This window comes from Corvus hawaiiensis, chromosome 2, assembly GCF_020740725.1.
Source record: "Corvus hawaiiensis isolate bCorHaw1 chromosome 2, bCorHaw1.pri.cur, whole genome shotgun sequence".
Lineage (NCBI taxonomy): Eukaryota > Metazoa > Chordata > Aves > Passeriformes > Corvidae > Corvus > Corvus hawaiiensis.
In genome coordinates this window covers 74240360-74251725 of record NC_063214.1, presented here as the reverse complement: position 1 = coordinate 74251725, position 11366 = coordinate 74240360, and the positions used below count along the sequence as shown (strand labels likewise).

Genomic DNA, 11366 nt, shown 5'->3' with positions numbered 1-11366 from the left:
GCTGCGGCCAGGCCCCGGGAGCGGGGCTGCCGCTCGCCCCGCGCAGCGCGGGGAGCGCCGCGGACGGGCCGGGGCCGCCGGGCAGGCTCGGCGGCGGCAGCGCTGCCCTTTTGAATGCCTCCCGCAGCTCAGAGTGCTGGCAGGGCGCTGGGAGCGCCAGTGAATGTAGCCCCGCAGAGCCAATGAGCTGGGACCGGATGCGATATATCCTCTGGGACAACAACTGCTCTGTTCCTCCTCAGATCCACATGACGCCATTTACTGCTGCTTTTGCAGAGAGATCACCCTACCTCCTCCGGAAAGAAAAAGAGAGAGAGGGAGAGAGCGAGCGAGCAGAAAAACGCCGAGCCCCTACAGCTCGGATCTCAAATCTTCCTCCTCCTCCTCCTCCACCTCCTCCAAACACACAACAACAACCACCACCACAAATCCGCTGCGCTCCCAAAACACCCCCCCGATTGCAAACCACAGAACTGCCTGCAACACACACACGCTCGCAGAGGGAGCGAGAAAGCTAAGAGGGAGAGAGGGGAGAGGAGCCTGCAGCAAGCAGCTTCTCAGCAGAACGGCTACATTGCACAAGCTGCTTTTTTGGAGGAGCTCAGTGGAAGAAAGCTCTGGGATTTTATTTTAGATCCACTTTATTTTGTTTTCTTTGGCTTTTCCCTTTCCTCTTGATCAATTTGCAACAGCAACAGAAAAAGTGACTTGGTATTGGCGATTCGGCCTCTTGTTCATTGAGGAGGAAAAAAGGAAAGTGTGTGTGTAAGACTGAGTGATCTCTTTTTAAGAGAAAAGAAAATCCACCCCGATCCGGAGAGGTGTTTTGATTATTATTATAGTATATACACGCACACACGTATTATAATCGATCTGGGGAGAGGCACCTAACTTTGCTCTGGACTTTTTTTTTTTTTACATGGTGATCATTCTTACTCTAATTTGCAAGCTGGACTAAAGCAGAGTTTGGAAAAGAATTTTTTTTTTTTGCTTTAGGGCTGGATTTATTTGCAAACCGCAGGAAGAAGAAAATACAAGAGAGAGAGGGGTTTGGTGCAGCGCCGCGATCACGGTGAGAGCCTTTTCCTTCTTTGCAAAACAAGCTTTTCAGTAACCTACTCCCTCCCTCCCCCCCCCCCCCCCCCCCCCACCACCTTGGTTGCTCCAAGAGAACTCGTGGAAATGTTTGAGGCCGATCCCTTTTCCATTCGTACAGGTTCTCCCTCTCCCCCCCTTCCCTTCTCCTTCCTTTCTCGGAGAGGAGCTGGAGGTGGGATTTCGGAGCGGTTTCTTCTCCGGGGAGGGGTGGGGGGAGCTCCGCTGGGGTTTGCGGGCTGCGCCGCGTTTGTGCCCCGCCGGGGTGCCCCGGGGGCGCGGAAAGCTGCGCGGGGGGCGGAGGGCTCCGCGGGAGCCCCGGAATGCCTGCGGGGGCTGCGAGTGGGGCGGGCGGTGCGCTCGAAGGAGCCACAACTCCGGCGTGTTCTGGCTGCTGCGGGGAGCCGGGCACGGGAGGTCCTGCGCGCTGCTGCCTCGCTGGGCACGCGTGGGTTTCCGACAAGCCCCGGAGGGAGGTGAAGGGAGGGCGCAGCGGGGCTGGCGAGCGTCGGGGCTGTTTGTTCCCCGGTCTTGGGGGAGAAGGAGCAACCCGCCTTTCAGTGCGTGATTTACGCCTGTCTGTAGTGGCGTCAGGAGATCCGTGCGATTCGGAAGTGAGTGCACGTCTGGTAGAAATATATACATGTGTGTGTGGGTGAGTGTGTACACTTAGATACTTCTGTGATGAAATTAATTCGATCTGTAAGACGAGGAAAATCCTTCCCTAGGTTCTTCTATGCAGAGGGCACGAGTGGAGGGGAAGGAAAAGCCTTTTTTTTTTTTTTTTTTGGTGGGTTACTTCGTAACAACCCCCCTTCCCCCATTAAAAAAAAAAAGCTGCTGGTGTTTTCAGCAAGCTATTTGTGTGTCACTTTGCCCCACCCCGATGGTAAAGTCCCTTTTGCCCTAATCCATAGTCTGATCACACACTCGGCCCTTAATGGGGGTTTCAAAGCACTTTGAAAGAAGAGGAGGTGGTTGGTGTGTGTGCGGTGGGAATGGGGGTGGGGGTGCCTTGCACAGGCTCCGGCCACAAAACAGAAATTCACGAGCAGAGGACTTCTCTCGCTTAGGCTTCGCCTTTCCCCGGCCAGCGGTACACGGGTTTTTTCCACAGCACGCAAGAAAGCCCCTCGTGTTTTAAACCTCCCCACATGTGCCGAACGAGAAACCCGTCCCCCTCGCTCACCCTTTTGCCAAGCCCAGCTAAGAAAAGTTAGCAATCCTGGCACTTGAGCTCGGTGAGAGTGGACTTTGGCTCTCAGAAGTGGGGAATCGTGTTATCACACACATACACACACAAAAAGGCAAATCTGCTTCTCTGCTCTTGGCGGATGCAAAAGGGAGAAGTACTAGGTCAGAGGAGGGAGAGATGTGCCCTCCCGTAAGGATTTTCGGGCAAATGTAGGTCTGCAAATAAATGTGCTGGTCCTTTGCGTCCTGTCCTGTTAGCGGATCTACCAAGGGGAGAAAAAGCGGGGAGCACCCGGCTCGGCCTGATGCCCCACTGAAAATGCCTCCTGGGTCCCTCCAAGCTGGGGCGGAGCGGGGCGGGCTGAAGGTCAGGCAATTTGCAGAATATGCGTAAAATAAGAGGAGCTTTTCCAGCGGCTGGCTTTGTGAAGTTGAATGGGTGCTTAGGGCAAGGCGAGAGGGGGTAATCTGCCTTTTGCCCAGCTGTCCCGGAGGTGTTGTCTGCACCGTCTGCAGGGCGCCTGGCACTTCCCGGGAGGGGAAGCTCCTTTAGCATCTCCTGGGGGAGGGCAGGGGGGAAGAGTTAAAAGGAAACATGGGTTTGACTTTCTGATAAGGCGGCTGAAGCAGCTCCCTCCCACCTCCCAGCCCAGAGGATGTCTCCTGGTTATCTCCAGGTTGTCTGCACTCTCCGGCGAGCGAGGGGCCGTCGCCTCCCACCTGCTGCGCGCCCCCCGCCCGGGATGGAGCCGGAGGTGGGGAGGGAAGCGGAGACCGGAGGCTGCTTTTTCAGCTCCCACCTAGGCGTCTGAGGGGGGCTCCGCCACCGAGCCCGGGGTCGTCTGAAGCGCCTTCAGGTCAGGGTCAGCTTTGCTTTTGCAGTGGGTTGTCATTTCTGGAGAGGCAGGGGTTGATCTGGCATACCCTTTTGGCTGGCTGGGGCTGGTGGAAACCTGGACCTGGAGGGCAGAGAGGGCTGCCGATTCCTCTCAAGGATGGGGAAAGCATTTTACTTTTTATTATATTTTATCTCCAGATTGTTTTAGATGAGGGGAACGTCTGCTTAGGCTGTTGGTTGAAACTTTTGATATGGCAGAGGTTTTAATTTGTAAAAAAAAAAAAACATAAGCAATGCTTTAAGACAAGTTTGCGAGACTTTTTTTGGGGGGGAGAGGGAGCTAGGGGGAAGAGGGGGGGATGGACACCGTGACATACATCCTGTGTCCAAAACCAGGATTTGGCAATATTTAAAATAGGTGGTCACTCTTAGAAGTTAGAGATTTGTTTGTATAGATGTATATATATATTTTTATTTTTTATTTTAAGAAAAGCCTCTTGAAGGAAGGGAGCCAGCAGTTAAAAGGTTAAATGTTTTGCATTGATGTTAGAATAAAGACAGTGTCTTGAGATACTAATTGTTAAACTGTTTGGCTATGTTTTATTATACTGCAGTACAGTATTATTGTTGGTAACTGATGTGTACAGAGTAACACTGTGGTGCTCTTTCTAGGTATAATTGAAGACATTGTGTGGTCCTTGTAAGAAGTTTGGTTCCTGCTTGGGTTTTAATTGTAAAATATTGTTCTGGATTTCTGTATAGGTAATTGGATTTTGGAGCCACTTTAAGATATGATAAAGGCAGAACAAATATTAACTAATTTAGAGGGCAGTACTTGAAACTTGTGCATATTTGAGTGTGGAAGTTATTTACAAATTCTCATCTTCTGTGTCTTTTACTGGGTTTTCATTTAAATTCTAAAGTCTGCATTTCTACTTTGTAGTTAATGACTCTTTAAAGGAATATTCACAATCAAGTAGACTTCTTGGATGCTGGCATTATTTGATTATATTATGCATGCCTCTGTCCCACAAGCCACTCTTGGTAATATTTACAGTTTGAAATGTAGTCTATGGAGTTTTTTATACATTAAAAAAAAAACCCAAACAACTGTGGTGACACTGCTTTTGTAGTATTGAGTCTTAAAATAACAATCACAGTTGTGTGCACCAGTATGACACACACTAAAATACTGGAGAGAGATATTTTTACTTGTGCTGTTGAAGTTTTTGGTAGCACTAACTCATTTAATGTCTAACCTCAAACATTTTATTGCTATTTAGTGTTTTTCTTGGGACCGTTGGTATTAAACTAAAATTTCCTATTTACATCATGTAAAGTTTAATGTGTAAAGAGACTAGCCTACCAAAATATTATCCAGTTTTAAACAAAATTGGAGAATTATATGTCTGTCATCAGCAGGTCACATTACACTTGCTGAATACTTGCAAGGTAGTGTTTTGGTCTTTTTTTTAATATAAGGCTTTCAGTAGTGTGATGTGAAAAGAAGCGTCACTTCAAGTGGCTGAAATGTAATCACTTTAAAGGCCATGGTCTAACCAGAAGATGGCCTGGGAAGCCTTAGTTAGCAGGAATAATACCTAGACTTTCTAGAGCCACAAGTTAAGCTGCATGGTCCTAGGAAAGAATCCCCTTAAACTCTTCACAGCAGTAGGCAGAACAGGCCAAGGGAAGTGCACTCAGCTAACTGTGTGTGTCCCATATGTGACTCCTTTTTTTAATGGCTGATGCATTACTTGATTGTGTGTGGTGCTGTGGGGTCCTGCAGGCTTGAAAGGCTGCTGGAGAGAGCATGAGATGTGTTGCAATAGTGAATCCTCTCTTTGTTGCTCCAGGATTTCAGATGTGTTCTAAGCCTGCCGGGGTGAGCAAGCTTCCGGGCACTGATGGAGACTCAGCACGGCAGTGGGTCGCAGCCCTTACTACAGGCTCGGCGTGACAGTGGGAGACTGCACGGGGAGCCCGACCTGCGGGATGTCCTGATGCAGCAGGTTCACGTCCTGTCGTTGGACCAGATCAGAGCCATCCGAAACACGAATGAGTACACAGAGGGACCTACGGTGGCTCCACGGCCGGGGGTCAAGTCTTCTCCTCGGGTAACAACCCAGCCCAAAAATGAAAGGCCCCATGGCTTGCCTGAGCATCGTCATTTTAGCCGGATCCAGCACACACAAATGCACGCATCTCCTCGAGCACCTCTGTCCCGATCCATCAGCACAGTCAGCACAGGTTCACGGAGCAGTACAAGGACAAGTACAAGCAGTAATTCGTCAGAACAAAGACTTCTAGGATCATCTTCGGGGCCAGTTGCTGATGGGATAGTCCGAATGCAGCCCAAGTCTGAGCTTAAGTCAAGTGAGCTGAAGCCACTGAGCAAAGAAGACTTGGGAGCACACAGCTACAGGTGTGAGGACTGTGGAAAGTGTAAGTGTAAGGAGTGCACTTATCCAAGGACCCTCCCCTCATGTTGGATCTGTGACAAGCAGTGTCTTTGCTCAGCCCAGAACGTGGTTGATTACGGGACTTGTGTTTGCTGTGTGAAGGGCCTCTTCTATCACTGCTCTAATGATGACGAGGACAACTGTGCTGACAACCCCTGTTCCTGCAGTCAGTCACATTGCTGCACTAGGTGGTCCGCCATGGGTGTAGTGTCCCTCTTTCTGCCTTGCTTGTGGTGTTACCTACCAGCCAAGGGTTGCCTTAAGTTGTGCCAGGGCTGTTACGACCGGGTAAATCGACCTGGGTGCCGCTGTAAACACTCCAACACCGTTTGCTGCAAAGTTCCCAGTGTGCCCCCCAGGAACTTTGAAAAGCCAACATAGCATCACTAGCCAGAAATACTAAAGTAACAAGGATTATTATTTTAACGTACATATGCAACCAACTAAGCAGCTATGGTCTTGGCACTGTAGTGGAAGGGTTGGGGATGTACTTTGCTGTTTGCAGTGAAATGCTTTTCTGTGTGTGTGCCATCTTAACTGATACGCTTGTTAGAATCCAGCTAGTGGCATACAGGGGAAAAAAAAGGGATGCAGTACATTGTGACCCACATATTGCATAAGCTAAAGCAACACAGACACTCCTAGGCAACTCTATTGTTTGTGAATAGTACTTGCAAAATTTGTAAATTAGCAAATGACTCCTTTTTTTTTCATTGTTTTCTGCCAGAGATAATGTGCTATATTTTTGTATATACAATAATATTTTCAACTGTGAAAAGTAAGTGCTGTCATAAGACATGGCACAGTCACAAAATATTATACTAATATGTTGTACATTCGGAAGAATGTGAATCAATCAGTATGTTTTTAGATTGTATTTTGTCTTACGGAAACCTTCTATTACAAGACTCTGATTTCCCTTTGGACTTCATGTATATTGTACAGTTACAGTAAAATTCAGCCTTTATTTTCTAATTTTTTCAACATATTGTTTAGTGTAAAGAATATTTATTTGAAGTTTTATTATTTTATAAAAAGAAATATTTATTTTAAGAGGCATCTTACAAATGTCACCCCTTTTTATGAGGACGTCATAGTTGCTGCAAATAAGGGGTGAACGATGCATATGTTCACTATAAAATAGAAAATATATTAACGTTTGAAATCAAACTGGGCTACTTGTCATTTTTTCCCCCCATTTATTGTTTTGAGTTGGGAGAATTGATACTTGGAACTGCAAACTTCACAGTGCTATAGACACAGCCTAATAGGAAACCAAAAAGAGATTTTTTAAGTGTATTCTTTTGTTGTTGATTACTTCTTCACCTGAAAACAATGCAGGATTTTTGCACCCTTCCTTTGCACAAATGTCCCATATACTGTTCCTACAACAGAGAAGGAAAATGAACATAGGAAAATGCATTAATTCATTCCAGACTAGGACTAATAGGCACTGAAAGCTTGACCTATTCTGTAAGTGATGAGCTTTTGTGCTTCAAATAGGAAATAAGTAATCATTCACAAAAAATGTTGGGCTTGCATGAGTTTACTCAGTGAGAGAGAGGAGGAAAAAGAAAGGGTAATTAATACGGTCAATGCAAAAAGCTTGCAGGATTATTTGTTAAAGGTAGAAGAGTATGCCACAGGGAATGATAGATCTGAATGCAGTCCAGCGTTATGTCAAACATTTGCCTCACTTTGTAAGAAGAAAGTTGCTTGATTTGTCATTTGTGGCAGTTACCTTCCACTGAGGTCAAAATCCTTTCCCTGCCAAGTTTCCCACCAGAAGCCTAGAGAATGATTTACCTTTCTTTATTAACAAACTATCATTTCCTGTTCTGACTATGTCTCTCCAAGTTTAGAGGTCTTAATGTTCAATTTTATTTATACATTTCTTAAGCTGGCATTTAAGGATAGTTGTAAGTATTTTTAAGCTGACGCTTAAAAAAGTCTCTCAGCCTTTTCTGAACCCTCTCCAAGAAAAACAAGTTATTACTAAGAAATTAAGAACTCACTAAAAGTTGAAAACCAGAGCATTGAGTAAATGGTCTTGTCTTTTTGCCCCTTAATTTTCATCTCAGATTTGGTGTTTGGATGATTCTACATAGGTCTGTAGTACTCAAAAATCTTAACTGTGTGTTTGTGCGTATTGGTTATCAATCATCAAGTGAAATTAAAAAGTGCTTGTTCTCTTTCTCTTTTTTTTTTTTTCCCCTTACCTCTCTGGTGAAAAATGTAAGCTGGTTTTCTTTCCTCTCTGCACCAGCTGGCTGGATACTTTGATATACAAAGACAAACCGTCTATATTTAGCTTTCTGAATATTTCTGTATTTGCCAGAAAGAAGGTAGCTTATGTTACACGAGTAATTTGTCCATATTTAAAGCACATCAGTATACTGTAACTGAGTATTGGAGTATATATGTGAGATTCTGCTTGGCTGCTGATAAACAGAGATTTTTATTATTTAATTATGGGGGTTTTTAGCAATTTTGTTCTTGAAGGGGTTGATGACCGTCATGCGTTTCCATTCACTGAATGTAGTTCTGGAACTAGGTTAGGTGCTTATGCCTAAACTGTCCTGGGCTAGTCTTGCTGATAAAAACAAACACAGGGGGAATCTTTGACTTTTAGGCTCTTTGTTGGAAACCCCAAATCCCACTGTTTCCAGTAGACAGTAAATCCAGTGTTTTCACTGTATTGATGAACTTGACAAAACTGAAGGCAAGCCCTGTGTTTTCAGTGATTTATGTTTCAGTTGAAGATAATTCTACAGAAAGCTGAAGGTGAAACTGGAAAACTATGGGATGGCTGAGCAATACAGCAGTCAAAGAGGGTGCAACTTAAAAGTCCTACTAGCTAAAATCCAATACTAAAATTGTGGGTGTGTTTTCTTTTTGCAGTATAGTAAGTTCTCTGTCTGCCTAGTTAGGTTCTAAGGGAAAAGTCATCCTGTTGACAGTGAAATTTGAAGCTGATGGAAACACTGAGCAGTGGTTGTCATCTTCCACTTGGTTCTTAATGAGGATAAAATAGTGGATCCCCCTCACCCCAGGTAAGCCCATTACCAGGAACTGGATTGCATGCATGACTCTTGGGAGCAGGGATGTAGGGAAGTGTAGCCTGTTGGGCTAACTGGCACCGGGGTCTAGGCTTCGGTTAGTATGGATTGGCGTGTGTGCCCACTGGACTCTTAAAAGCTGGCTTGTGTATATTAGTTAATATCCTAATATTGCACTTAATTAGATAAGGTTTAGTATTCTGAATAAAACCAAAATCTTGCCTCAAGCAGATTAGATTGTTTTAATAAGAATTAAGAGGGCTTTTAGAGTGGATTGAGATAATGTTATTAAAGCATGCCTACTTTATCCTTTGAGATAGGAAAGTAGAGGTCCAAGTAAGGAAAATTTTCCATACACAGGTTTTGAGGATAACCATGAAAATCATGCTTGATATACACCATATAGAACTTTAATTTTAGACTGCGGTGAAGTCTTGAGAGAGAGCAAAACCCTTATTATTGCTCCATTTGTTGTGTTGTTGCTCTAGAGTTTTGATCTCTTAAGTTACAGATTCTGTAAGGTTTGTTTGAAGTATAGAGACTTGAAGGATTGGACTGACAGTTGACTCTAGTAACAATGGAAACAAGTAACATTTTTTCAATTTATTTTTCTCTGCGATGTAAGCTGCAAAAAAATACATCAAATTTAGAGAAATTTAGAAATTCCTCTATTAAGAGCCTCAAGATTTTTTTATTACTTTGCTCTTTAATGGTTTGAAACTTGATGATAACTTCTTTTTTGAGATAGGGATCATAACAGTTAAAAAAAAAGTGACTTGGATGCAAGTGGAGAATAAATAGTGCTTTAGATGGAAATTAAATGTGTTCCTAAAGGATTTGAGATCATATTCAGGTGGGTATTTACATATTCGACAGATTTACCAAATCAGTCTTCAAAAGCCAGAATTCTCCAAGTGCAGAAGTGCGGTAGTTAAGTGGTCATGATGCTTAACACAATAGATTTATTACACTTTCTTACTAAACTCCTAGCATTTAAATGTATAGTATCACCTGTATTACCCTTTTCACCCCTGGCAAAATACAAAATAATTAATTTTTGTGATGAGTGAAATCTTAGGGCTTTTTCTCAGGTGGCAGGAAGAGAGCAGAATGCATTGCTGTTCTACAGTGGAACATTTAAATATTTTTAGGAAATAAGAGTTGGGAAAGATGGATTTGAACAGTCTGTCTTTTCTCAGGTGTTCCTAGATGGGTGCAGATACAGCGAGTAACAATGATTTCATCTGCTGAGACTAATTTCTCAATCAGTCACTGGAGCAGAGTCCCAGAAAGAAATTGGCTGAATGTGAGAGCACGCTCGATTGAGTAGTGTCTGTATGAATAGTACTGTCTGTATGAATAGTACTGAGTAGATGTCTTACTGAAAATTTCAGCATTTGTCATATTGGGTCATCTTAAATAAAACAATTACAGTTGGGATTGCACGTAGACAGCACACCAGACATGGGATTGCAGGTGACAAAGCACACCAAATCCTTACCAGTGAAAGCACTTGGGTTTTTTCCTCTTTATATAATCTGATTTTAAACTGGAATCTTACAAATAAAAATTAATGTCTCATTGAAGTCAGGACAGTTTGACTCAAAAAACACGTGCATATATGATGCAGATATGTATAGTACTTTTGACTTCAAAAATATTTCCTGTTTCAATCTGTGGAGACTCCTACATGTCAGTCTTCATTATTTCTCTTCATATTTATTCTTTCTGGTCCCTATGCCTTTCCTTGACCTTTCCTAGCCATAATACATAAAGGTTTACTGCCACTTATAGGACAAAAGGGGAAAGAGGAGGATGAAACATGCTTTTCTCATTAGTATCCTGTGCCTGAAAGTTTAGGACAAGGTCTAAAAACTGATTACCTTGCTGCACTTACCCTGCATTTTCAGAAATATGAAGTGTTTTTTCCATTCATGTGACATTGAATCCACTATTTCAGAAAACATCTTATTTTCATTGTTTTGGTATGATTTTTATTACTCAAGAAGGCTTTATGTATCTTTAAAGAGTTCCCCTTTGTTTTAACCCACTAGCACTGTGTTTCAGATGAAAGAGGCAGAGGTCTTACTGCCATAAAAAGCATGAACTGCTGCTGTTCCTCTGCCACAGGGATTATTCAGGAGAGAGTCAATGTAGTTACCTTTGGACATGAGTGCTACATACACAAAGTTTCTCTTTACATGTGGTGTAAGAAACTTTTTTTTTATTCTCACTTAGCTGTGCATGCTGATTACAGAAGCTTAGGGCTAAAATGTTCAAATTGCTAGACTAAAATGGATTGGTTCCATTTCAGTAGAAGTTACCAATAATCAGAAACTTCGACAATGTAATCTGCTATTATGTAGGACTATTTATGGATATTTTAAAACTTAGGGGTTTAAGTAACATTTTAAAATGGTCTTGCCAAGGGAGATAATCTGTTTCTAAAAAGTAAGGAACTGTGTAATCAGAGGAGCTCTGCTTTCCTGAAGGACTGCTGTATAATTACCAAACCACTTGGTGCACCAAGATATGTTACAAGAGATAGCACTTGATGCCATTTAGGAGTTGCAGTCACAGGTTTCACTTGGAGAGCCTGAGCCAGTACACAAGGGTGTATCAGGACGAATCACCAACTTACAGACATAGAGAGCCCCTTGAACAAAGGGAGTTTTTTTTCATTTTTCTTTTTTACCCTCATTTTATTTTGATCAAGAA

The 11366-nt window shown here is 43.5% G+C and overlaps 1 protein-coding gene across 3 annotated transcripts; it reads left to right on the top strand.

Moving 5' to 3' along the window:
- The first annotated feature begins 324 nt into the window (after window positions 1–324).
- On the top strand, window positions 325–6759 carry SPRY2 (sprouty RTK signaling antagonist 2). Of its 3 annotated transcripts, none has more exons than XM_048295708.1 (2): window positions 325–1072; window positions 4984–6759. In XM_048295708.1, the coding sequence occupies exon 2, from the start codon at window positions 5035–5037 to the stop codon at window positions 5968–5970; it is 936 nt and encodes a 311-aa protein (XP_048151665.1). In that variant the 5' UTR covers window positions 325–1072; window positions 4984–5034; the 3' UTR covers window positions 5971–6759. The 3 variants fall into 3 exon arrangements, with proteins under 3 accessions (XP_048151665.1, XP_048151666.1, XP_048151668.1); XM_048295709.1 differs by lacking the exon at window positions 325–1072 and adding an exon at window positions 2147–3146; XM_048295711.1 differs by lacking the exon at window positions 325–1072 and adding an exon at window positions 3524–3889.
- Window positions 6760–11366: the final 4607 nt, after the last annotated feature.

Excerpts from the sequence above, each read along its gene's own strand:
- SPRY2 (XM_048295708.1), top strand. The coding sequence starts at position 5,035 with ATGGAGACTCAGCACGGCAGTGGGTCGCAGCCCTTACTACAGGCTCGG.